Source organism: Calidris pugnax, unplaced genomic scaffold (genome assembly GCF_001431845.1).
Source record: "Calidris pugnax isolate Ruff unplaced genomic scaffold, ASM143184v1 scaffold244, whole genome shotgun sequence".
In the NCBI taxonomy this organism is placed as follows: Eukaryota; Metazoa; Chordata; class Aves; order Charadriiformes; family Scolopacidae; genus Calidris; species Calidris pugnax.
In genome coordinates, this window is record NW_015091141.1 from 41,999 (window position 1) to 68,349 (window position 26,351).

Here is a 26,351-nt window from a genome sequence, read left to right on the forward strand (position 1 = left end):
AACAGGTTGCCCAGGGAGGTGGTTGAGGCCCCATCCCTGGAGATATTCAAGGTGAGGCTCGACGAGGCCCTGGGCAACCTGGTCTAGTTGGGGTGTCCCTGCTGACTGAGGGGGGGTCGGACTAGATGACCTTTGGAGGTCCCTTCCGGCCTGGGCAATTCTGTGATTCTATAACACTGTGCTCCCCAGGACCCTTAGGAGATGGGAAGTTCTTGGTGGTGTCCCCCCTAAGGTGGGCCACCTCCTCGTTCAAGGCTACAGCTGCCCTTTTGGTGCCTGGGGAGGGGCAAAGCCGCACCTCCGATGCTGTCGGCCTTCAGCCCCTCATAGCGCTGCTGGAGGACGTTCTTGCAGTTGGCCGTCTTCTCCCTCACCCTCACGTAGTGATTGGCAATTCTGCAAAAGGGAATAGTGTGGGCATGAGGTCAGAGTTTGGGGCCCCCGGCCCCTCCATCGCCCATCTCGGGAAGGAGTTGGGACCTGGCCCCTCACAGCACCCATGAAGCAAGTCGGGGAGAAGCACCTTCACCCCATGTTGGCAAAGGAGTGGAGGAATGCCTTCACTGGAGGGGTGAGGGCGGGGAGAGGCAGGAAAGGCCTGCTGAGGGGAGGGATGGGCAGCTCCCCCCTGGCTGTAGCACCCTCAAGAGGAGGGGGGGACCTGGGTGGCTCTGAGCTGGCCCCACTTTACCAGCTGGGATCTTGGGTGCAAGCAGGAGGGTGCAGGAAACCCTCCTGGAGGAAGCCTGAGGCTTCCAGCAGGCACAGCTTCGCTGCTGGAATCGGGGCAGGAGTCCCCCGTCAGTGCTGGTGGGGTGGCCTGGGGCTGGAGAGGACAAGGGCCGGGGCTGCGGGAGGGTCTGGGATGGCAAACTGGGGTGGGGGGGGCACATACTGGTCCGCCAGCGCTATTGCTTCTGCGTCGGGTGGGGGGATCATGAAGCAGACCCCCGGGGCGCTGATCCTGTCTCCCGAGCCATCTGCCACCTCCCAAACATCTCCGCTGTTCTTCTGCAGGGTGTAGTGGGCTCCTCGGCTTATTTGGCCCTGGGGGACAGGAACCGGTCGCAGCAGCAGGTCAGGAAACACCAGCAGCCCTGAGGAGCCGCACTCGCGGGGAGGCAGGAGGGGCACAAACCCCCCCATCCCTCCTCCCGGCACCCTCTCGCCCTGCAGAAACCCCGTGTGCCTGCTCCTCCCACCCCTCAGCCCCCAGGGGTGAAGCCCCATCTCCTCTTGCACCAGCTGTGGCAAGCAAATCCCCACGGGGCAGAGAGGAGAAGGCGTTTCTGAGGCCGTGATGTGGTTTTCCTTCTTGGGGAGGTGGGTGGCTGAGTCAGCTGGAGCTGCTCCCTCCATTGCAGGCCCCTGGTGTCCACCATCTTCGCTGTCCCATCCCTACGGTCAACTACTGAGTCCCGCAAAGACTGATGACCCTGGTGGTGGGGACTTTGCTGTCCCATCCCTACGGTCAACCACTCAGTCCCACAAAGACTGATGACCCTGGTGGTGGGGACACAGATGTTTCTCAGATCAGGAACGTGCCTCAACACCTCCGCTGTCCCAGCGCGGGGAGCGTGGGAAGGTGATGGAGCCAGGCTGTTGCAACCTCCTGAGGGGTGTGTGATAGGCACATTGTCCCCAGGGTGGATGCAGACTGTGTCCCCCCCCGGAACCCCTCCTGCACTGCTCCTCCTGAGCTGCAAAACCTGCTTTCCCACTGAGGCGAGCACCACCACCTCCTTGTCCCCACTGTGGAAGACATCACCACTTGGGCACTGGGCAGAAACTCTTCCTTCCCCAGGTGCCTCTTCCATCCCCGGTGTCCCCTGAGGAGATGGTGCCCAGCAGCACCTCTGCCTGGCTGGGGGGATGAGGGAGATGAGGGAGATGTTACCTGCTCCCCTTCGTACTCGCAGAGAGCCTCCACGGGGACGGGCTGGGGCGGCGTCTCGCGGCGGTACCGCAGGGGCAGGACCTGCTGGCTGCGCTCCTGCAGGGACCTCACCACCTCCTCGTACTTTTCCAAGGCTTTCTCCTGGTCCTAGCACAGAGTAACCACCAAAACCAGTAAGGAAACACGGGAAGAACCAGCTCCTGGGCTCTGGGGGCTGGGGAGGAGCTGCTGGGACAGAGACTGTGGCTTCTCTTTTGCTTAGGCTTGTCAAAACAGCTGCTGGGCCCTGCTCTGCAGCTGTTGTGTTCCTACACCAAGTATTCCTGCGCTCTCCTGCCTGCCTCTGCAGCCAGGCTGAGGACCAGGACTGTGCCCATGAGGTTGCCATGCCTTGGCACTAAGCACTGGCTAGTAATAGGCGTTCCCCGGTGTATGGTCGGCATCTGCACGCTGATGGGGAGCCCCATTCCCAGCTATTACCTCTAATTAAAGCCCAGTGAAAAGGCTCTCCGTGGGTTGCTCTATTTCTGGCCGGGCAGGTGGGGATCCCGAGGTGCTGAGTGGGATGGAGCAGGCAGGAGGAGAGGGAGAGATCTTGGGAAGGGCCATCAGCTGTCCCAGGACACGTGCATCACCTGGGCCTGCTGCAGCATACTGGGATGGGGCTGGGATGGGGCTGGGGCCCAGCGTGGCCCTTCCCAAGTGGGCGATCTGGCAGCCCCGGCTCCAGGCAGCACAGCGAGTTCCTCTGCCTCCTCTGGCAGCGGGTCTAATTATGCTCCCGCCCTTAATGAACGCTAACTCAATGAGAGAACAAATAAAAACCAGCCCAGCGAGCAATTACGTTGCTATGGGAGAGGCAATCTCTAGCTAGAGGGGAAGGAAGAGTTGGGGGAAGGCTGGGCAAAGGGAGGCAGTAGCGCTGTCCTGCTGCTCGCCATGGAGAAAGCTGGGCTAGATGCCTGCTCCGGCAGAGATGTCTCTCCATCGGTGTCACGGGGACACTGGTCCTGCTGCTGCCTCCCCTTTGGTCCCTCCCTGCACCAATACTCACATCCAGCTCCCGCAGGAGGGACTCGAGCTGGTATCTGTCCTTGAACTCTGGGCTGAATTTTTGGTCCAGGTCTGTATCCACCTTCTTCAAGAGCTCCTGAGCATCCTTAGCGTCTTTCTGAAACTGCAGAAAGGCAGAGTCTCTGGTGAGAGCAGGTCCAGCTGAAACATGGAGCAGACCCAACCCAGCACCTTGGTCTTCGCGCTGCCTAGAGTGAAAACAGCCACCAAGGAGCTGTGATGGGCATCTGAGCACTCAGAAGTGCTGGGAGAGAGGTGAGGAATTGCTGTTTCCCATGCTTGGGGCAGCAGAGCTAGGGCAAAGACCACCAGGAGCAGCTTTGTCCATCCTCTTCTCCTGCAGAGTTAAGTCCCACCTTGCCCTGCACTCAGTTTTGTATCACTTGGGCAGCATCATGACGGTGCGTGGTGTTCCCACTGCCAGTGCCAAGGAGAAGGCAGAGCCAAGCCCTTCCACGCACAAACCACCCCCCGGGGCAGTTATTCTGGCAAATACCCACAAAAGGCACTGCCTGGGCTGGGCACCGCCGTTCAGCTTTGGCAACAGACTCATCACGTCCTCAACACGCCCAGGCTGTGGGAGAGGAATCCAGCCCGACCTGCTCCCCTGCCGAGCCTCCCCGGCTGTCGGATGCCATTTATCCAGCAGACATCTGTCTGCCCAGCTCAGCTGGGGCGCAGGGCTCCCCGGGGGGACAACTCGGCTTTCTGCAGGTGTAATTTCCCCACTCGGACCTGTTCTACTTCCGAGAGGAGACTGCAAGGTCTCCTCATGGGGTGAGGTCCCTCTGTGAGGTATCTCTGCTGTCCTGCGGACAAGGATGCCGACATTGGACTGTGGCTCTTGAACCTTGGCATCGGAGTGGATGATTTCTGCAAATTACGGGGTTTTTTGGCCAAGCAATTACTGTGTTTGGCGCTTTGAGCAATTATGAGTTGTGTTATCAGCTCAAAGTTCTTCTCCTAGCCTTAAAAGCCCCATAGACCAGAGAACTAGATCTCTTCTACCCTGTTTCCAGAGAGCTGGGGTCTCCTGCCACCCAGCATCTCCTTTCTGGGCGGTGCAGAGCGAGCAGTGCCTCTCTGCCCCTGGGGGAATCTGGTACCTTGTGGAAGTCCTCCATGAACTTCAGGTGGCTCTCCTCGCAGATCAGCAGGTTGAGGTACTCCTTCCAGTCAGCGTGCACCGCTTCGATGTGAGCCTGCAACACAGGGGTGGGTGGTGGATGTTAGAAGGACCCCACCATGCTGAGGGTGCCCACCAGAAGGTGCCCATTTCCATCTTGAGCAAACAACTCTTTGGCTGCCTCTGAAGCCACCCGGGTGCTCAGAGATGGCAATACTGGAGCGCAAGTCCAAAGCTGGGATGCTCCCATGGGAGCGTGGGGATGGATAGAAGGACGTGGCCAATCCTGCGGCCTTATGTCCATCTTCCCATCAAAGGTGGCATCTGCCACCATAATTTGTCCTTTGTAGGCAGGGACAGGGTAATCACCGCAGGAATGAGGGCAATGGGAAGAGCTCTTCAGGTTTATCTCGGCTCCTCCAATGGTGTTTACACACTTGCAGGTGAAGGAGACATTTTTCCCCCTTGGCATCCCAGGAAGGAAAGTCAAGAGTCATGCTGGCACCACGTCCCGTGCTGGAGAAGGGCTGGGCGAGTCCCCCCGAGCACCGGGGGAGGTGGGGAGGCTGGATCCCATCCCTGATGCTCACCTCGATGGCGTTCTTCCCGGGGTGATTCTGGGCGAGCAGCTGATCTCCATCTGCATGCAGCTTGTTGATGGCCTCCTCCTTCTCCTCCAGCTTCCGATGGATGAAGTTCTAGGTGGAGACAGGCAAGATACTGACCCTCCATGCAAAAAGAGGGGACCTGGACTGCTTCCAGCGGCTGAACCACTCTGAAAGGGCCTGAACACCTCCCACAAGACAGACAGCATGATGTTCCCCCACTGCAGATGTTGTGGAGAGACGTCACTTTTCCCTCCCTTGCAGATGTTGCTGAAGACGTGACTCTTGCCAAGCAAACGTGGAGATAAGGGAGAAGAGAATGAGGAAGCTCTTGAGCTTCCTTATTGCTGTATTTCTGGCAGGAGGTAAGAACTGACCTCACCCTCCATATGCTCTCATCTGTACATCTCCACCATGGAGTGGGGGAAACTGAGGCACGGGGGAAGGGATGTTTCCTGGCCCCCCCATCCATCTCCTAGCCATCTCCCCCAGCTCCGTGCCCACCCCCCCTGGCTGCAAAGCGCACGGACCTCGTACTGACGGCGCCGGCTGGGGTAGTCCAGGTTGTGGTCGCTCCAGTCGTAATGGGTCCTGTCCTTCGCCTGCTGATCCAGCCAGTAGAGCTTGTTGGTGCAGCGCTGCATGTAGTCCTGCAGGGAGGTCAGGTCCTGCTGCCGCTGTTGGGAGCCAGCCTGGGAAGGGGTCAGAGTAGGGGAGAGCTCAGCCCAAAACTCCTCTCCACCAGTCCCTTTGGGGTGCCTGGCCACCCGGGAAGGGACCCCTGCCAAGGGCTCTGCCCCCAAGATCTCAGAGGTCTCTTACCAGCAGCTTCTGGTACTTGGCTTGGAACTCGTTCATGGACTCCTGGTGACAGAGAAGAAGCGAGGCAAGAGTTAGGAGCGTGTCAGTGGAGAGCGGTGGTCTGGCGGGGGCTGGATGAGGGAGGGGGATGTGGGGTTTATGGGATTTGCCTCATCGTAAAGCTAGAGTCAGTGTAGGATGCTCAGCTCCCAGGGTAGGGGTGGATCTGGGCGCCCACCCAACCTGGTCCGGGCTGTAGCAGCTTGGATGGTGGGGTGCCCTCGCCTTCATCAGGGGCTGGGGATGGGACTGACCCTGTGAGGCGGAAGGGAGAGGGGCAGGAGAGCTGACCTTGTTGCCCTCTTTGGTGATGTGTGGGCCGATGGCCATGACCTCGTTGTGGAAGATGTTGTGCTCTTCTACTTGGCTGTTGACCAGCGGCAGGTCGGTCCCAAAGCCTTTGCTGTTTAAGGCGTCCTGCAGCGAGCAAGGGCTGAGGTTAGTGATGGGGGAACGGGATGTGGTGACTGAGACCTGGGAAACAACTCTTGGAGGTGGACATGGAGCTGGGCTTGGATGGGCTCTAGTGTTGGGTGAAATCAGCCATGCCAGATGGTGACCATGGGAAGGCCAGTTTGGGGATTTTAACCCTTTTCTGGCTGGAAGAGTGTAGGGAGCGGGATAAAATAAAAAGTGAGGGTTGTGGAGTAGAGCCCAAAGCAGGTGGTGACTGGGGAGACCAAGGCAAGGGCTCAAGAGGAGAGGCTAAAGCTTGTTCAGCTTGGGGAGGAGAAGGCTTTGGTAGTGCCTAACAACATAACAGCACGGATAAAATAAAAAGTGAGGGCTGTGGAGTAGAGCCCAAAGCAGGTGGGGAGAGGGTCTCTGGGGAGACCAAGGCAAGGGCCCAAGAGGAGAGGCTGAGGCTTGTTCAGCTTGGGGAGGAGAAGGCTTTGGTAGTGCCTAACAACATAACAGCACCCTTGCCATCAGGTTGTTGAGAAAATGGAGCCAGGCTCTGCGAGGTGGTGTGTGGCAGGAGGGTGAGAGACAATGGGCATAAATCGAAACAGGTGAAGCACAGACCGGGTATAAGGAGAATCTTTTTCACTCTTAGGGTTCTCGGTGGGGTGTTGGAGGACGTTGCCCAGAGGAGGAGTGTGGTCTCCATCCTCAGATGGAGAAGGGTAGAGGTTTGCTCAAGCTCCTCCAGGAGGGCGATGGCCAGCCTAGGAGCCCTGAAGGCCAGGCTGGCCCATGTTGGTCCCCCAGTCCTCCGGAGCATCTTCTCTCTTAGCCCAGCTGCTGCCAGAGGTGCCACCTTGAGCACCGATTCTGCTGCCACCACAGCTGGCCTTGTCACATCCCCTCCAGTACCCCATCTCCTTCCCACGCTGCTCCCAGCACCGAGCAGCCAAGAAGGTCACCAGGAGCCTGTTTCTCCATGGGGAGATGCACAAAGTCCTGCCTGTCCCCAGCTGGCAGTGCCACCGGTGGTCCCCTCGGTACCTGTTTCTCCTCGATCAATGTGGTCCAGTTGAGCTGGGGCTCGATGTGCTGCTGCTGGGGGAAGCCGTAGATCTGGTCGTGTTTCACACGCAGGTTTGCCACTCGCTCCTTCAGCTGCCGGATGCTGGGGGAAGGAGAAGAGGAGGGTGGGATGTGGGATGTGGGATGTGGGATGTGGGCATGGGCCAGCACCGGCATCAGTAGCTGTAGGTGATCCTCTCCCAGGCCTGCTATGGAGGGGGGGGCTGTCCTTTGGGGACCTTGGCAAGCCCAGGCGGGCTGCCAGCAGCCACATTGGGCAATCGGCTGGGGAGGGAGAGGGCAAAGGTTCCCCCATGAACATATCTTCTGCCAAGGGCTGCTAAGTACATCTGCTGATCCTCTCCCAGGCCTGCTATGGAGGGGGGGCTGTCCTTTGGGGACCTTGGCAAGCCCAGGCGGGCTGCCAGCAGCCACATTGGGCAATCAGCTGGGGAGGGAGAGGGCAAAGGTTCCCCCATGAACATATCTTCTGCCAAGGGCTGCTAAGTACATCTGCTGGCTGTGGGTTCTGCTGAGGGCTATGGGTTATGGACCTTAATGTGACCTGGGATGCAGAGGAGTGACCCCCCAGGTGCAGGGAGAGCCCCTGGAGAAGCATCCTCCCTCCTACAAAGCTCTGGGGACAGGTCTCCCCCCTCCCCGGTACTCACTCTTCTGTGATCATGTCACCCTGGGGGTGCTTCATGTGCCGGGCGATGGCTGCGTCCCCATCGAGCACGTAGAGCAGCTTGTCGGACTCGGAGAGTTTCTGAGCCGTCAGGTCCTTGTACTGTGCTAGCTGGCAGGCCTTGATCTTATGCAGGTCCTGGGTGGGCAGAGAGTGGGGAGAAAGGGTCACCAGGGGAAAAGAAATGTGTCCAAGAGGGCTGAGAGAGGTCCTCCTGCCACCCTGCCCCTGGGCACCAGAGGTGGGCAGGAGCTCTGCCATCTCCTGTCCTCCCAGGGATGTATTTTGGTGTCTCTTTGGGTCGATGATCTCAAAGGTCCCTTCCAACCATGAATATTCTGTGATTCTGTGATATTAGTCCCGAGGAAGAGCTGGGGGAGGCTGCATCACCTTGGGATGCATCCTACCCTTTGGGGAGAGGAGGGTGGTTCAGGCCCTTCTCCTCCACCCCAGCTGCCTGCTGAGCTGGACATCCAGGGATGCACGTCCCTGTTCTGGGCAAGGAAGAATTTTGGGGACCCCATCACCTGTCACACCCTCCCACCTTCTTCCCACAACCCAGGGGGGAACCCGTGCATCCCTCCCTTAGGGATCGTCACACCCGGGTACCCCCACGGGGCAGGGTGACCACGCAGACGTGCCCCAGGAGAGGAGATGAGACCAAAGTGGAGCAGGAAGGGCTGCAGCAGGAGGGAGATGGGGTGATGGGGGGGACACACAGGGTTTCTTGGAGGAGCCCGCGCAGGTGGGGCCATGGGTTGCTCACATTTTGCATCCGGGAGTCGGTCTCCACGATGTTTTTCTCCACCTGGTCGGCATTTTTCTGCAGGCGTTCTATGAGCTCGGTCAGCTCTTTGCTGGAGATGCTGGGGAGACAGAAAGTGGGGGGAAGGGGGGAGGAAAAAGAGGTTGGTCACCCCACAAACACAGCCACAGCCCTAAGCTGCTGCTGGGGCTGCCCTCGGGGGTGCCGTTGTCCCCAGGGGTGGCCGGGGGCCAGCCCAGCTTGCCAGGGGCTGCAGCTGCCTGTGACTCACTGCTGCCTTTCTAACACTTTCCAAAATACTCGGCTGCTCTGCCAGGAGCTCTCGGGGAGGGGGGGCGGAGGGAGAAGGGAGGGGGGACAGGGATCGGTATCTCCTGCCCAGTGGAAATGGGAGCGATGCCACTGACGAGCCCGAGCCTCCCATGGCTTTGGAGTGAGAAAGAAAAAAGCTGTTTGCAGGAGAAATGGGGGAGCCCGAGCAGCAGAGAGGGCCCGACCCCGTGCACGCAGGCGAGGTGGCCCGTTTGAGGCCGTTGCGTGCCCTGTGGTTGCCCATGCTCCTGCCTTGGAGCTGTGCCCTCTCCGTGCCACGCTCAAGGCTTCCTGGCCCTCCAAGGAGTTATTCACAATTTAAACACGATTATTGACAATAAAGGGAGGGGGCAGCCCCCATGGCATCTGTCTCTCGGTGCTTTGACTCTCGCTGGGCATTGGTTTTTGCTCCCAGGGTGGTCCCGGGGAGATGCTGGTGCCAGCCCCTCCGTTTGCAGCCGGGCTGGCAGGGTGCAGGGCCAGCCCAAATAATTCCCAGCCAGGGCTGAGCTAGAGCAGAGCCAGACCAACCCGTGACGCAGGGTTTTGCATTCCCAGGGCTATTTTAAACATTTTGTCCTCTTGCTGTCACTCTGGCCGCAGAGGAGGCTGCGGCGTGCCAGGGGACCACGTGCCAGGCGATGCCCGTGGCTCTCCTTGCTGGGGACTGGAGGCAGAAAGCGAGGTGGTGCTCCCCGAGGGTCCCTGCAGCCGGAGGGTTCCTGGAGCCCAGGCTGGTGGCAGGGCTGGGGGTGTCCCTGCTGTGCCACCTCCCCATGCGGGCTCAAGCCAAGGGCTGGCTCACTCCAATCCCAACCACCCATAGAGCGCTGGGGTAATGAGCCTTAATGACCTCGTTATGTGGTGGGAGAATTAATCTTCATGTGGCACTTGGAGGTGTTAATTGCTGTTAGAGCTGCTGGAAGGTAAGTTGTGTGTCTCCTGCGAAGGCTGAAGGGCAGTGGGGTGGCTGGAGGGGAGCAGCGTTGTCTGGTGGAGCACCAGCCCCCCTCAGCCATGGTGTGGAGGTCCCCAGGAGGACCTCATCCCCCCAGGACCTCATCCAGCAGCTTGGTCAGCCCAGCTCCGAGGGGTTCTGTAGCACCGAGGTCCATCATGGGGCAGAGGTTGACTATGTGAGCTTCTCCAGACCACCATGAGCCACATCCTCCTGTCTTCCACAGCATGGTGGGCCAAAGCTGAGAGCAGACATGGCTTGTTGACCAAGGCAGTCCTCTCCCAGGGCTTTCCAGTGGCTTTCCTGGCCATGTACCAGTGCTCAGCTACCAGCAGGTAAGAGGAGAACGTGGCCTTGTCAGTCCTGTGCCCCTTGGGGTCTCCAGTGAGGACATCTCAGCTTGCTGCCTTCCCAGTGTGGGCACTGGGGGGAAAAAGCTTGTCCAGCCCGGGTCTGGCCAGCCCCCTTCCTGGCACTGGTGCTGAGCTTCAGGACACGTCCCTGCCTCCCACCCCTGCCGTCGCTTTCAATGCAGCAGAACAAACCAAAACCCAGCTCTGGACTTGTTCCTCCCTCCCTCCAGCCCTGCCCTGGGGCTGCAGGAGCCTCGTAGCATCTGACAGCTCCACAAAAAGTTCACGCTGCCCAAGAAGTTCTGGTGTGGGCAGGATTTACGCTGATTTCTTTCTTTTTTTTTTTTTTTTTCTTTTTATAGAAGCTGCGTCATCAGGACGGTACTCGGCAAGGCTGGTGGTTTGTGTCTGTCACCGCTGCTGCTGCCTGGCACCTCCTGACAAGCTGAGGGATCTCCTTAATTAATGAGCCCTCTCCCATCAGCAGGAATGAACTGAGCGGGCATTTCCCAGCAGAACATCAAAGGAACGGGTCACTGCGAGTCGTGTGGCTGCTTTCAATAAGTGCAAGGGTGAGTCTCGTTTTCCCTTAAATAATTACAGCTGGAGGGCACAGGGGTCACCAGGAGATGGACATGGGTGGCTGGATCCCACTGCAATGGTAGAAGCAGCTCTTCAAAATCCACTTTGGGGCTTCTTCTAATCTGCTTCATCCCATGAAAACCAGGGAAAATGTGTGATGAAATCAGTGGAGAGAAACCGGTTTGAAGCTGAGCGACTAAAATGTGTGTTCATGTGTCTTTAGCTGATGGTTACTCAGAGCTGGCCCCATCTCCTGCATCCTGAGAAGAATTTGCAGCCACCAAGGAGCCTTCCTCATCTGGAAGTGGACAGATGATGGTTACTCAGAGATGGCCCCATCTCCTGCATCCTGAGAGAGTTTGCAGCCACCAAGGAGCCTTCCTCATCTGGAAGTGGAGGCCACCTGAGCTTTGAAGGTGGGAGAGGCCGCGTTATCCAGGTGGGAGCTTGGGATGCTTCGCTGCGATAGCTGGGAGGGAGCTGAACCAGCACTGAGTGGGGCTTGGGAAGAGCTGGCAGGGCTTGTGGCTCCTCTCCACGTTCCTGACCTCAGTCTCGGTGTCTTCCAGCAAGCCCAAGGATGGGTCACAGTGGTTCTATAGCGTGGATGAACAAACCATCCCAAAAAGAGGGAGGTCATGGGTTTGATTGGTTGTAGGGGGGAAATAAAATTAAGCCGGGGGTCATTTGAGATGCTGCGTTTCGGGCACGGTTTCCTGAGCTGTTGCTGCTGGTCTGATCCAAGAGGGCTGAGCCCGGAGACCCTGCCTTTGTGCTCGCTTTGCATCGGCAAAATCACCCTTGGGTGCAGGAACCAGTGGGTGCATCACCCCAGCCCTGACCCACTCACTCACTTTGCCAGGAGCATCCTCCATGGCCGTGCTGCAGGAACAGCCAGGCTGGTTTGGGATGGGGATGACGTGTCTGGGTGAGGATGCGCCCTTCATCCCCTTCTCCCCACTCTTCCCCCGGGTCTGAGCCACAAGCTCTAATCACCCTTGTTAATCACCCTGCCACTGAGCTGGGGCTGCCTGTGCCCCGTCAGCTGGTTCCCAAGCTGGTGCTGCTGCCCTCGGCCATTCCTCCCACCCTCCCCATGACTCGGGGAACACAGTGCCAGGGGCAGAGCCACCCTCTGTCCCCAGCCCTGGCATTACCCAGGAGGTGACAGCCCCTTCTCTGTCGCTGCAGGGCACAGAAGTGGGTGTTCGGGCTCATGTAACAGGGAGGGCAGAGGAACACAGAATCATGGAGTGGTTTGGGTGGGAAGGGACCTCCAAGCCCACCCAGTACAACCCCTGCCCTGGGCAGGGACACCTCCCCCCACACCACGTTGCTCCAAGCCCCCTCCAACCTGCCCTTGAACCCCTCCAGGGATGGGGCAGCCACAGCTTCTCGGGCCAACCTGGGCCAGGCTCTCACCACCCTCCCACCAAACAAGTTCTTCCCCACAGCTCAGCTCCATCTCGCCTCTTGCAGGGTCCAACCCTTCCCCCTCCTCCTAGGGCTCCCCTCCCTCATCCAGAGTCCCTCCCCAGCTTTCCTGGAGCCCCCCTTCTTTAGGGACTGGAAGGGGCTCCAAGGTCTCCCCGGAGCCTTCTCTTCTCCAGGCTGAACCCCCCAACTCTCTCATCTCCGGGGCCTCCTCTGGCCCCGCTCCAACAGCTCCATGTCCTTGGGATGTTGGTGGCCCCAGAGCTGGAGGCAGCACTGGGGGGGGTCTCCCCAGAGCGGAGCAGAGGGGCAGAATCCCCCCCTGGCCCTGCTGCCCACGCTGCTGGGGATGCAGCCCGGGGTGGGGGGTTTCTGGGCTGCCAGTGCACGTTGCTGGCTCCTGTTGAGTTTCTCACCCACCAACACCCTCAAGTCCTTCTCAGGGCTGCTCTCCATCCCTCCATCCCCAGCCTGTGCTGGTACTGGGGGCTGCCCTGACCCTGGTGAAGGACCCTTGGCCTGGTTGAACCTCATGAGGTTCTCAAAATCCCAGGCTGCCCTGACCCTGGTGCAGGACCCTGCACTTGGCCTGGTTGAACCTCATGAGGTTCTCAAAATCCCACTTCTCCGGCCTGTCCAGGTCCCCCTGGATGGAACACCTCAGGATGGCGTTTCCCCACGTCAGAGAGGAGGGTTTGCCCAGTAATCCAGAAACTCCTGCTTTGATGTGCAGTATCTGGGTGACCAGGGAAAAGAAAATGCCAAGCTTGCTCCGAGCAAGCAAGGACATGCTGGGATGTGATGTGGGCACGGCTCTGCTGCTCAGCTCGGCTCTCCTGACGCACGCAAGAGGAGCTGTTTGCTCTCTCCACCTTTGTGGTTTACACCAGCCACCGGCGGAGCTGGTGACTGTCACCAGCTGAGGTTTTGGGACGGGGAAATCTAATAAGGAGCTCCCACAGGAGCTGGATCTCAAAAGAGCCACTCCAGTGTGGGGGAGCTGCTCATCTGCATCCCATCCCATGCTGAACACGAGGGGGGTGCCTGCTCCTGCTCCCCCCCACTGCTGCTTGAAATGCAGAATTAAGATGTGCAGAAATAAATACATAAATAAGGGAGATCTCTCTTATTTCTGTATTTTTTTTTCCGGCATAATCATCATTTCTGTGCCACTTAACCAGCCAACTTGGACATTAACGATATGAGATCATCACCCCTATTAATAATCTGCCTGTCCCGTTCCCCCCCCCATAGCTGGGTCTGTGTTAATAAACCACGAGGACGAGTGTGGTCCCTCCATCCTTCTGGCTATCAAGCAGGGGTGCCCGAGGGAAAGCTGGAATCTCCTGGCCAGAGGAGGAGGAGGTCAGCTTCCCCTGTGCCCTTCGTCGGCCAAGAGGAGGGAGAGGTGGGAGAAGCCCAAGGTGATGGATGAAGGGGTGGGGGGAGTCCTGGACCACCCCCCAGGAAAGGTGTGCGGATGGGATTTGTTGCAGGAGATGGTGGGTTTGGGAGCGGAACTGCTGGCAAAGGGGTGCTGGGGCCAAAAACCAGGCAGGAGGGGATGGTTGGAGCACAGAGCGGTGCCGGGGGGAGGGAGAAAGGCAGGATTTGGTCATTTTCCAGCTGGGAAGAGCAGCACAGGCCAGGCAGAGAGGAGGCAGGAGCAAAGGTGCCCAGGGCACGGCCCTCGTGAGGCTCTGGCAGAGGGAAGGGAAAGGCAAAGCTTTTCTGCTGCAATAGATAAGTCTTTGTTTGAAAGATTGGAGCGGAAAAAAAAAAATTTGAAAAAAAAAAAAAAAGCCTGGAAAAACTGGCTTTGCCATTTCTGGAGAACTTTAACATTTTCTGATGATCAGGAAGGGAAAAATGATATCACTCACGAAAAGCTGCGCTGGGCAGAAGTGTTATTTCTGGTCAGTGCTGCCTCCAGCAGCTGCAGCATCTCCTGGCTGGTGGGAAGGACCTGAGATTGCTCCTGTGAGGAATGGGAGGGTTTTTTCAGGTTTCTCCCAGCTGGAGAGGTCAGAGGAGGCAGCTGCTCTGCGGCAGGTTTCACTTCATCCATGTACCACACTTCTGACTCCAGGTTATGCTCTGTTTCTTTGGGGTTTTTATTTGGGTTTTGTGTTTGGGGTTTTTTTGTTGGTTGTTTTTTGTTTTTGGAAGAGAGGTCCTCGAAAGACAGATGTGATGATAATTACGGTGATATGGAAACTTTGCTGCTAAAAACTGGGTTATTTTTTTTCTCCACTCCTGCTTTTTTTTTTTTTCTCCCCTCCCATTAGGTTGTATCTTCACTGATATGAGCACATTTTGGAGCAAACTTCCCTGAGGTCGGCATCTCCAGGATGCCCACAGGTTCGCACCCTGGCTTTGCGCTTGCAGGCAGGTGGTAGGAAATCCCTTTGATTTCTCTGTCTCCTTCCTCCCCAAACAAGGAGGCTATTTCACTAATCCCCCCCAGTGAGGATGTTCAGATAGATACTCCTGGAGTTTTGACTGCTCCAGGTGACCACAGTCCCTGGGAAAGCTCCTGCTGGGAGCTTGTCCCGTGAATGGGACACTTGCTGGGAGGGTTAATGGGACAGACTCTGTCCTGCTCCATCCCCCAGCCCAGCGACTGGCCATGCCCCTGCTCTCCTGCTGGGAAACCTTCTCATGGTGGGAGCTTCTCCCCAGGTGGGGCTGCTTGTCCAGGAATAGAGTCCCAGCACGGATCCTGGTCCTGCTTACCACAGCCTATACTGGGATGCACGGATGGTGCATCGGGTGGTGACCACCTACTGCTGCTCTCAAATCCATCTCCATTGCATTGGAATGGGCTGCCCAGGGAAGTGGTTGAGGCACCATCCCTGGAGGTGTTCGAAAGACGGGTTGATGTAGTGCTGGGAGATATGGTTTAGTGATGTTTTTTTTATCAGAGTTAGGTTGATGGTTGGACTAGATGATCTTGAAGGTCCCTTCCAACATAGACAATTCTATGATTCTATGATTTAATTTCCACTTATACAGATTCCATTAAAAAAATGTTTGTTTAAGTGAGACTGGACTTCAGGAGGGACTTAAAGTGCACGGATACTCCAGAAGCCACAGCACAGATTTATAAATGTCCTTAAAGCTCCCTGAGCCACGGCTACCACTGCGTGACATTTCCTTGTGCTGCTTCCAACGAAACTGGAGTGAAACCGTGGCAGAGCAGAGGACAGGAGGGCTGGGCTATGGCCAGTGTAACTCAGGGTTGGGCGAGATTAAGATCTGGCTCAAAACTGGGGAGCAGCGTGCCGTCGAGCTGCCCACGGTAGGGCGTAGCTGGACAGCAGGGCTGCTGTGCTTACTCCAGCTCGTTTCAATTATATTTATCTTCCCTCGTCGTAATGGTGTGATATATTATTGTAATGTGCATGGAAATTAAAGCAGAAATAGGCCAGGCGATGGCGAGGCTTGCTCCACCGTAAATACAGAGCAGCTCTCCTGACTCACCCTCCGTCTGCTCCTTCGTGCTGACTCCAAACAGCCTCTAGAAATGGGTGCCAGCCCTCCCGCCTTCTGCCCCAGCTCCTGCACCCCCTCTTAGATGTTGACAGGGTCTCCTGACAACCACTAAGGCTCTCCAGGGCTGGGAGCCCTCCTGGATGTTTGCTCTCGCCAGGGGACCCCAAGGCTGAAGACCTTTCCTGCTGGCGGGGGGATAAGATTCAGCAGCAGCAACTTCTCAAGGCTGAGCCGTCTTTTCTACCTCCCAAACTTGGACTTTCTAAGAGAGAAACCAACCTCCTGGTTTCTAAGTGTTTGATGAAGATGATGGAGAAGGAAGGTGATGGTTTTCTCCCACATTATGTCCCTATTCAAGGTTTCTGCCTTCCCTTCTAGGGACAGATATAAATATATACACATGATGTGCTACCACCCCAGTAGTCATGGTGAGTCCCAGCTGAATCCCAGGTCCTGATGCTACTGGGATGGGGTGGGCAAGAAGAGCACAAAGCAACTAAGTCCACGAATACAGAAGAAATGTCATCATCATTGTCCCCGTTCCCTGGGCAAGGCAGGGAGATGCCCACACACCCACTGACATGCCCAGGGATGGTCAGGGCTGGCTGCTGTGCCTGGAGACCACAAGCCCAGGCCAGAGCTGCAGGAGATGGTCCTAAGGAGAGACTTGGACTCTGGTCCCGCTGATTTGTGCATCAGAAAAAAACAGACCCATAGGGAGCTGTTGAGGAGCGTCACCCCACTAGGGGTAAAGAAAGGAGGGGGATGGAGGGGGATGCAGTCTGTGGGGCTTAGCACAACATGGCCATGGGTTTCCTCCAGCCAAGTCATGGCACGTGGCCAGTGCCCTCCAAGACTCAACTGGCGTTGCCGAGGATGGACAAGTCGCAGCAGGACAGAGGACCTGGCACCAATTCACCTTCCAACCCTCATGGCTTTGTATGGTTTAATGTCACTCCTGTTCTTTCCCCGCTGTTAGAGCTTCAAAGCAGGTTGGCTTTCCTCCTTAATAACGCCAGCGTGGGGCTGGCCGGCCTTGAGACGCGGAGGTGGTTGCCACAAATGGCTACTTCCTTGTTCAGAGAGGGGTTCAGCTCCTGCGGGGACCTGCGTCCCCAGCACGTCAGCAGGGATGGAGCAGGGAAACCCATCCCTGCCCACCCCAACCTCTCAGTCCCTGGGTCCCAGGCAGCTCAGGGGGAGGCAGGGGAGATGCTCGAAGCCCATATGCTTCAAGATGCTTTGGATGGGAGGCTGAAGAGTCAATTTGGGGCTGGGGAAAGGTGGCTGTCTGCATCCAGGGGAGTAAAGAGTGTTGTTCAGGGGCAGATTACAGCACCTGGCTTGAGCTGCACAGACTCCATGAGATCTCGAGTCTCTGGTGCTGCTCATTGAGATGCCCCCCACCACGGGAAGGTCTTGTCCCAAAGCCACCAAGACTCACAGCAGCTCCTCCTCAGGCTGCGACAGCCGGGAGGACGGCGCTTCCTGGGCAACCCCTCGCCAAATCAGCTGAGCTCGTAGCAGGAAACGTTCCAGTGCCCTGGCACGCTCGCCAAACCGGTGCTCAGTCACTGCCCTGTCACCGTTGGGCTTTGAAGGCCCGGTCACCGGCGGCACCTTGGCACTCAGCCCTCCCCTAAGGTGCAGGCCCTGCGCAGCCGCGCCGAAGCGCAGGATGAGGCCTGGCTGGAGGTGGTGTTGAAACCTCCCTGCCTGTTTACGATGGGGGCGGCGGGTTGGTTGATTTTTAGCAGTGTTGCTCTGTTTTTCTAGCAACAGACCTGGGCGGGAGCCGGCTGGGAGCCTGGCAGTGCCTGGAGCAGGGGACGGGGCGGCAGGAGCTCCTCGCTCCTTCTTCTTCTTCGCAATCCTTCTCCGGCAAGTTGTTTAACCGGTCGGGCACCGGCTTCCCCATCTTGATGGTGGGGCTGTTCCACACGGTGGGAGTGTTCCCTGGATTCACAGATGTTTGTAAACTCCAACGCAGGAATTAACAAATTGGGGCTAATGAGCACAGCCCTCCCCGAGGTGTGCACGGCCAGCCGGGGTGCAGGGAGGGAGGGAGGGTGGCCCCAGGCCGCAGCCCGGCGCTGCTTCCTCAGCTGCCACCAGCCAGAAAAATAAAGATTTCAGCCTGGCCTGCAGCCTCCAGAGGTGCTTTGGCACCTGCCCAGGGCTGGCTGGGCTGGCGGGCAGGGTGGCAGAGGGAAGATGGTCTTCCCCAGCCCCATCTGCCATGGGATGGTGGGTACCTGGCACTGGCAGAGCTTGGAGAGCAGTGGTGGGGACCCCGGCTGCAGCCCCAAGGTGGGGATCACAGGAGGGGTACCTGGCACAGAGGAGGTCTGTCTTCTCCAGCCTCCCAACACCCTGATGCTGCTCGGACTCCTGATCTGTCAGCCCAGGTGTGTGGTGTTTCTCATTTTCAAGCCTTCCACTAACACTTCCAAAGACTAGAAATGCCACCAGGTATTTACGCCATCCTTTGCCCGTGGGAAATCCAGGGCTGGGGCCATCAAGGAGGTGGATGCTGAGCCTCAGAGGGCTCCATACCACCCCTCTCTCCTCCTGCCAGCCCTCCCCAGGGCAGGAGCTGGCAGCGGGGCATGCCTCAGGCTTTGGGAGCAGGAGCCTGGGTGGCCCTGCTGAGCCAGCCAGGCTGCTGGGAGAGCCCGTCCCCAGGGCTCAGCCTGAACGGAGGGAGCTCAGCAAATACCAAAGCCCGAGCACCCACCGCGCCGGGGCAGCACCCTCCCCTCTCGGGGAACTCCCCTCCTACGTGCTCCCTCAGATTGTGTGGGTGCTTTCTGGGCTGACTGGTCCCTTTCTGGGTCCTCAAAGGCCCCTCAGCCCCTGCGTGGGGTCCCCAGTTTCCTTCCGAAGGAGGATTTTTGGGAACAGGGCGGCTGCTCCGAGCCCACCAGCCAGGGCAGGTGCCGATGGAGATTGATGAACAAGCCATGGGCTCAGATCTCCACCAGCCATCCTGCCCTGCATGCTCCAGAGCCCCTGCAGCTCCTCTGGGAAAGGCAGGACACGCTTCTGAACCGACCCGAAAATCCACCTCTTTGGAAAAGTGTCCCCCCTGTGCCACCCACCCTGTTCAGGCCGGGCTGGGGGTCTGTCCCCTCTCCAGCCCCACTCCTGCAGGGATGCACCCTGCAGCCCGGAGAGGGGCCAAGCCTTCTCAGAGGGGAAACTTTTACATCTTTTCCCTTCTAACAGTGACTTTCGCGGGCGCATTCAACATGCTGCTGATCCCTTTTTTTTTTTTTTTTTTTTTTTTTTTTTTTTTTTTTTTTTTTTTTTTTTTTTTAAGACCAGTTCAACTGAAACGCGTCCCCACCCCACCAGAAAGAGACGACGAAAAGACGAGCGACTGAGCACTTGGTCCTGAGTACTGAGTGGATGGGGGCTGAGAACAGATAGGCTTTTTTTTCCTTAAAATCTAATCCAACACACGCTTGGGAAGTGAAGGAACCTGTTCCCCGGGGCTGTGATGCAAGGGGAGAGTGGGGAAAAAAAAAAAGCATTTCTGTGCCTTCACCGGCCACCAGAGATGTGGACCCAGCTCAGAGAGGAGCTGACACCTCGGGGGTTCTCACCCCTCGGGGGTTCCCCCAGCCCGGGGGGTGCCCAGCCCCGCCGCCGGGAGGGGATGCTCGGGGAGACGGGAGCTCCGGGATGGCGGCGCTGCCTGACCCGGGGAGAGGGGGGAGAACGGGGGGTACCCGGGGCCGGGCCACTCACCTCTTCTTCTGCACGGAGGGGCTGTATTTCCCTTTGTTGCGTTTCCTGAAGAGCGAGTGCATCGCGTCCCCGGCACGGCTCCCGCCGCGCTCCGCCTGCTCTTCCCCCGCCGCCGCCCGCAGCCTCTGCGCCGCCACCGGGCCCGGGCCGCGCCGGGGAGGCGGGGATGGGATCGCACCGCCTCCTCCCTGCCCCTTCCCTGCCTCCTGCCTGCCTCCGCCCGGCCCGGCCCCGCAGCATCCTCCCCCGCTCCCCCCCCACCCGGCGCTCCCCAGTTTCCAGGAGAGTTTTTGGCTGAGCCCAGCGCTCCCAGTTCCAGCCCTGCCTGAGAGGGGCTCCGGTGGAGCTGGACTACCCCCGCCTTCCCAACCACCACCATCCAAAAATGTGTAGAGGTGACACATTGACCCCTGACATCCCCCCGGGGTCAGGATGCGGGTGGGGTGGTCTCCATCATGGCCACGGCTTGGGGTGCACACATGGATGGGCAACCAAGGGGGCTGCCTCCTCCCCAGCACCCCCCGGGTGTTTTGTCTTTAGGGGAGGGGACCAATGCACCAAGCATCACAGCTCCATCCAGGCACATCCTTCCCCAGGGCCTGCGGGCTCTCAGGAAGCCGAGCCAGAGCTGCCCTTTCTGGGGAGGATCAAAATGAGGGGGGGTTGGGGGGTGTCTATCCTCCCCAGGGGGGCTCGGTCGTACAGGCAGCAAGAAGGCAGTGAGATGCCTCCCCCAGGCCCACCGCAGCCCAAGAGCTTTCGCTCACACATCCACACAGCAGTCAGCAATTAGGACCAGCTCTGGCCTTTTTATCCCGGGATTTTGTGCCCATGTGGGATTAAAGGCCTGATTGTAGCTTCCCCCACCAGCCCCAAATCCCCTGCTGATTTTCATTCTGGGGGCGAGTCAGTGCAGGCTGTGACCTATTGATCCCGATCCCCTGCGCACGTCGGATCGTCTCTGCTCTGGGGTGGCTCATCCCCAGTGCCCTTAGAGAGCCCAGAGCCCTCTGGCCAGCGAGACGTCCCTGCGCGGGTCCGGCGTCGCCCGCTCGGGGTGCGGGGTGGCTGCGGGTCCCGGCGGCGGCAGCACAAGGCAAGTGTTTGTGTGTGTGTGTGTGTTTGCAGGAGAGGAGCTTTCTCCATCCTGGTTTGGGGCGGGTTGTCCACCTGGCTGTTTTTTTTGGGGATGAGAGGTGGTTTTCTTACAGAGCTGAGCATGCTGGGGAGGCTGATGGAGGGTCTGTGGAGCTGGGGTGATCCAACCGTGCTCCCCAGCTGCTTCTTGGAGGTGAATTAATCATCAGAAACCAGCTCGGCTGCAAAACTGGGACCCACACCTGGTGTCCCATGGAGCCTTGACTCTATCCAGAGCCAGGCTACCTCCCTGCAAAGCAGCAGTGGCCTCCAGCAGCCGCACATCTTCAAGCCTTTGGTGAGCAGAGACACATTTTACACGCTCACAGGTGCCCAAGGCTGTGCCGAAGCCCGGTGTGGTGGAGCCGTGTCCTGGCGGGGGTGACAGGGTCCTGCCAGGGATCCAGCTTCCCATGGGGTGAAACCATGGGGAGCTCGTGCCCCGTCTGCTGCCGGGGGTGTCGGGGTGAGGCTGGAGCAGCCCCACAGCACAGCCCTCCCACACCGACCCCAAAACAGCCCAAACCGGGGCCGCTGCCTGGCCCCGTGCTGGCTGGGGCTGAGTTTCTGGGCTTTATCAATTATTAGCCATGACAACTCTGGTTTAACTATAACTGAGGCTACAGCTCTGTCTTCAGGGCACCCAGCTTCATTTTCTGCTTCTAAATACATTCAGTTTGTGAGAATCCCCTGGGCAGGACCGCCAACTCAGGTTTAACTATAACTGAGGCTACAGCTCTGTCTTCAGGGCACCCAGCTTCATTTTCTGCTTCTAAATACATTCAGTTTGTGAGAATCCCCTGGGCAGGACCGCTCACCCGATCCCCCAGTACCGCTTAATCCCTGGGGGCTGGCAATGCCGGGAGGCTGGCACGCTCCCCGCCATGGCCAGGCTCCTCTCTGGGCCAAGGAGCAGACCAGGCTTTCCCTATTTTTTTTATTTTTGGGGGGAAGGGGTAAGGATTTGCCTGGTGCTGCGGTTCGTTCAGAGGCTGCTCATCGGGCAGCACCCGCATCCCCATCCTGCCCACCCCGGGCAGCGGGCACCGGCTCCCATCCCAAAACAAGGCGAGGGGAGGAGGGAGAAACCCAACCCACTTGTTTTTATTTTACTGCGTGAAGTTCTGCACATCTTTATTTGCTCTAGAAACATTTTCTGGGTTTTGTCCTCTTGTTTCCCCCACCAAAATCTAGTGGTGACACATTCCCGGCTGCTCAGGGGACCGGTGGCTCTTCATCCATCTTCGCCCCGTGATAAGTCCTATCCACCCCAGAGCCCCCCCAGTTGCCTAAACCCTTTGGGAAGGTGAGCAGGGGCCGGGTGTCGGGATGAGACGCCTGTGCCTGCTGGAAGGTTTTTGCACTGCATCTTCTCCTGCGCCAGCTCTGCAGCCTTAATCCTCCTAATCTCCCCGCATCTCTGGCGTGGCTCATTTTTTGTGTGTGCGAATGCCCTTGAGAGCCGCAAAATTGCAGCTGCTGGGTGAAACGCCGGGCGGTGAGAAACTCCCTCGTAGTGGAAAACTATGTCTTATGTAAACTGCCCAGGTATTTTTGCCTTTTCGCTGGCTTGGCATCCGAGGCACTGCATTTGGGGACCCGGGGGCCTGTGTTTTGGGGGTGCTGGCAGCTCTGGGAGGAGCTCCTGTGCCTGCCCAAAGCACCGCAGACCCCATGGTGAGGTTTCCTCCCCAGCTGGGGGGCTGAGGTGGGAAGGGTTTGTTTTATTTGCAGGGTTTATTTTGCAAACGAACCTTTCGGCAGCTCTACTGATGCAGCCTGTCCCCGCTGCCCTCTGTGCCCCACCACTGGACCAGGGGGACCCCATGTCAGTACCCAGAGCTGGTGCCACTGTCTCCTCTGAAGCCTCCTGACCATTGAGAAGTAGGGGTGTCCCTGTGGTGGCAAGAACGTTTTGGCCCTGTCATACCTGGGGAGCTGCTAAATGGGGCTGGGCCCCTCCGTGGGGCAGCCAGGAGGTTGGGGGGGGGGGGGTTGCTAAACCCCAGGGGTTCACTGGGTGCTGCTCACGGGGACTCTGAGAAGCCACACTGCAGCCCACCAGGACCTTCAGTCCAGCTGTGCTCCTGTGACCCCTCTCCAGCCCCGAAAACACCCATCGAGCTCCTTCTTGAGGGGCCCGTGAGCACCTCGGCAGAGGTGGCGATGTGGCAATATTGACTTAACCTGGGCGAGAAGCTCTCCAGTCACTGCTGCAGGAGGGGAGCGGGCGAGGAGCATGTTTTATGCAACAAGATTGTGTTCTCCTGCCAAGCCCTGGGCCGGCACGAATCCCACACCCTGCCCAGCTCCACCCTGCACCCTCCCCATCACCAGAACCCCCCCCGGGAGGTGCAGGATGGGCATCAGCCACCAGGGTCTCGCTCCCTGCTGGCACCTCCACGATGGGCTTCACCATCCCACTCTCCCACCCTGGGTAAGCCCACCCCAGTTTGGGAAGGCATTGGGGCTCGGTGGGTCAAACCGGCATCACGGCAGCATCATCCCCCTCCCTGTGCACCCCGAAAGGACCCCGGTGTCCTGTGGCGATGAGGGGGCTTGGGGACCCATCGCAGCAGAGGGGGATGCTCAGCCCTTGGGGGCTTTTCAGCAGCGTTTCCCAATGAAGAACTTTAAGATTCTTGGATTGGGAAATAGCTTTCGGAAGAAATTGCCAAATTATTTTTTGCCCCTGAGACACGCTCGGTGGAACGCAAACCAGCGGTGGCTTGGCCAAAAAACTCATTTATTTTCTGGGTGGGACTTTTTGACAGCCCTCGGAGCGGGGCTCACTCCCGTGCCGGGGGTTCGCTGGCTGTCGGGGTGGGAAGGGAGTTCCCGTTCCCGGCCGGCACGGCGCAGGAAAGCAGGGCACCGAAACACCTCCGCCTGCCGCTTCCTTCTCACAGCTCCCACGTGCGCAGGAATGCAGCCCTGCTCGTTCCTAACTGGTCCTGCGCCGGGCGAAACCTCCCTCAGCTCCGTTTAAGGCCGGTTTTGCTCCGAAATCAGCAGCCAGCCCGGCTGCTCCGGCCCCATCCCGCGGCCCCTGCGAGCCCCCACGGCTTTAAAAGGCTTTAAAAGGATGTGGTGCCTCCAAGGACCAAGTCCATAGTTTCACCAAGCTGCGAGGGAATAAGTAAAATAAACCAAGTGCATGTCTCCTAAGCAGAGCCAGAGGCTGGGAAAGTTCCTGTCCCGGCAGGAAAGTGGCTTTTTTTTTTTTTTTTTTTTTAATCCTGCTGCACTTGCTGGTATGAGCCCAAGTGCCATCAGGGGAGTTAAATATTGAACAAACACTGAGCAAAAGCTGGCGGCAGCAGCCAAGCAAAACAAAGGCTGAGCGAGGCCGGGGCTCTGACTCATTTGGCGTGAAAATGCAGCGTGGAATAAATTAAATTGCGGCTCTTCCTCATCCTCCCAGCGTGGTGCAGAGCAGAGGAGCTGCCTGGCCACCGGCGGCACAGCCCAGCACGCTACTGTGGTGGCTTTTGGGGGGGCCCAGTGCCACCCGTGCCAGGCTGGTGGCAGGCACAGAGGGCATCACGGAGGGATGGGGGGGCACCTGCACCAAGCTGTGGGGGGTGGGCAGAGGGGGACATCCCCTTCTCATCAGGTCCCTCTCTGTGTCACAAGCCACGGCTTTCAGAAAGGCACGGAGCACCGAACAACAGGGCTGGTGGCATCGGGATTTTAAGATCACGATGCACCCACTGCATCCAGGGTGGTGGCACCTGCTCTTGGCCCTTCTTCTCCCAGTGGAGATGGGATGAAGAGGGGAAGGGGGTGTCCCAGCTCCCCAGGGGGTACACCTGGCTGTCCCCTCTACCTCCTGTGTGACATGGTGCTGCAACCCTGGATAACCGGTGCAAGACCACTGGTCTTGTGGGAGCTCGGAGGTGACCATGCACCCCCAGAGCCCCAAAATGTCCCAGCAGTCCCAATGCCAGGGGGGCCTGTGCTGCCTGCAGAGCATCATCACCCCCAGCTGAGGTCCTGGCTGGGCTGTCCCAAGGCAGGGTCTTCCCCAGTGCAGGCTGCCAGGAACCCATCCAGAGGGAGAGAAAGGTCCACAGGAGGCTTTGGCCCGTGATGTAAAAGCTGGGAATTTCCGGGGTGTAAGGTTTGCATCTGTATAAATATGCAGATGGAGCGCGCCCAGGGGCAGCTGCCTCTGATGGGCGAGGGAGATAATGCTCTGCTTCCGCCAGCGCGGAAACTTCGGGAGGAAAGGGCTCGGCAGGTCCCTCCCCGGCACCTCGCCATGATTCACCCCACGGGCCCAGCTCAGGGGATGCCGTGACCCCCCCAACCCACCCAGGGCTGTGGGAAAGGTGGGGGACGCATCCGTGGGGCTGCAGGGAGGGAGGCGGAGATGATGCTGCAGGGCACTGGCCGCCTCGGCAGAGCTAGGCCGCTGGCACCAGGGCAGGATCGGGGTGGCCTGGCCGTCCCCGCGGCCCCTGGGGACTGTCCTGCCCCGCAGCGGGGTGACACCACCTTTGACAATCCCAACTGGTGAGACTGGGAGAGGCCCAGCCGGCCGCGGCACCCCCTGCCCCACCGCTCCCAGCGGTTTCGGCAAACCCTGCCGCCCGTCCTCTCCCGGCAGCAGGAACCGGTCCCGGGGCTCACGCCCAGCACCGCCCGGTTGCCACAGCCCTGGGAGCAGGCGGCTCTCCCCGCACCCCTCTGGGGACACCAACACCCCTGGGCCGGGGGGGGTTCGCCGGGCTGGGGGAGGTCATGCACCCCAAACACACCATCGGGGGTCCCCACGGCTGGGGGTCCTGGCGAGGGATGCGTTGCTGAGGGGTGGCCTGGGGCGGGGGGAAGCAGAGCTGTACCCCCAAAAGGTGCAGAGGGATGTGGTGGTGGCAGTTGTCCTGGGCGGATGGCGGTGCCTGCTCAGGGGACCTGTCACCCGGCTGGGAGGTGGCAGGTGACAAGGATTTTGTCCCCAGCCTGCACAGTCACTGGGAAGGGCTGCTGAGTGGGATCAGCCTTAATTCACCCCCTTCTCCCAGGCAACTTCGTTAGCACCCGGCGAGCAGTGCCTGTGGGCTGTCACCCTGGGCACGGGCACATCCTCCCGGGTGGCTGCCTGCAGAGGGATGTGGTGGTGGCAGTTGTCCTGGGCGGATGGCGGTGCCTGCTCAGGGGACCTGTCACCCGGCTGGGAGGTGGCAGGTGACAAGGATTTTGTCCCCAGCCTGCACAGTCACTGGGAAGGGCTGCTGAGTGGGATCAGCCTTAATTCACCTCCTTCTCCCAGGCAGCTTCGTTAGCGCCCGGTGAGCAGTGCTTGGGCGGCTCTCCCCGCACCCCTCTGGGGGCACCAACACCCCTGGGAAGCAGGGGGGGTTCGCTGGGCTGGGGGAGGTTGTGCACCCCAAACACACCGTCCGGGGTCCCCACAGCCGGGGGTCCTGGCGAGGGACGCGTTGCCGAGGGCTGGCCCGGGGCGGGGGAAGCAGAGCTGTACCCCCAAAAGGTGCAGAGGGATGTGGTGGTGGCAGTTGTCCTGGGCGGATGGCGGTGCCTGCTCAGGGGACCTGTCACCCGGCTGGGAGGTGGCAGGTGACAAGGATTTTGTCCCCAGCCTGCACAGTCACTGGGAAGGGCTGCTGAGCAGGATCAGCCTTAATTCACCCCCTTCTCCCAGGCAACTTCGTTAGCACCCGGCGAGCAGTGCCTGTGGGCTGTCACCCTGGGCACGGGCACATCCTCCCGGGTGGCTGCTGGGTGCCCCGTGCCCGCCTGTCCCGTGTCCCCCCACTTTCCTCATCCCTCCTCTTCATCACACTGTGGGCTGGGGCACCTGCATTAACCCCAGGGAC

The 26,351-nt window shown here is 59.1% G+C and overlaps 1 protein-coding gene and 1 long non-coding RNA gene across 3 annotated transcripts in view; one reads left to right on the forward strand and one right to left on the reverse strand.

Annotated features, from left to right (window-relative positions):
* PPL (periplakin) overlaps positions 1-19,528 on the reverse strand; it is a 29,567-nt gene extending 10,039 nt beyond the window's left edge. The window contains exons 1-13 of the mRNA XM_014958797.1: positions 19,375-19,528; positions 8,488-8,587; positions 7,705-7,859; positions 7,013-7,136; positions 5,855-5,980; positions 5,525-5,566; positions 5,233-5,394; positions 4,688-4,795; positions 4,078-4,173; positions 2,952-3,074; positions 1,898-2,044; positions 896-1,047; positions 299-396 (exon numbers count right to left, since the gene is read on the reverse strand). Of these exons, the coding sequence (XP_014814283.1) occupies positions 299-396; positions 896-1,047; positions 1,898-2,044; positions 2,952-3,074; positions 4,078-4,173; positions 4,688-4,795; positions 5,233-5,394; positions 5,525-5,566; positions 5,855-5,980; positions 7,013-7,136; positions 7,705-7,859; positions 8,488-8,587; positions 19,375-19,436 (1,495 nt within the window). The 5' untranslated portion in view covers positions 19,437-19,528. The remainder of the gene's footprint in view (positions 1-298; positions 397-895; positions 1,048-1,897; positions 2,045-2,951; positions 3,075-4,077; positions 4,174-4,687; positions 4,796-5,232; positions 5,395-5,524; positions 5,567-5,854; positions 5,981-7,012; positions 7,137-7,704; positions 7,860-8,487; positions 8,588-19,374) is intronic.
* LOC106897861 lies at positions 9,561-19,032 on the forward strand. 2 transcript variants are annotated; one of them, XR_001413837.1, is made up of 4 exons: positions 9,561-9,725; positions 10,473-10,682; positions 11,005-11,131; positions 18,944-19,032. It is a non-coding gene; the product is annotated as an uncharacterized LOC106897861 (long non-coding RNA). The 2 variants fall into 2 exon arrangements; XR_001413836.1 differs by lacking the exon at positions 18,944-19,032 and adding an exon at positions 12,767-13,620.
* Positions 19,529-26,351: the final 6,823 nt, after the last annotated feature.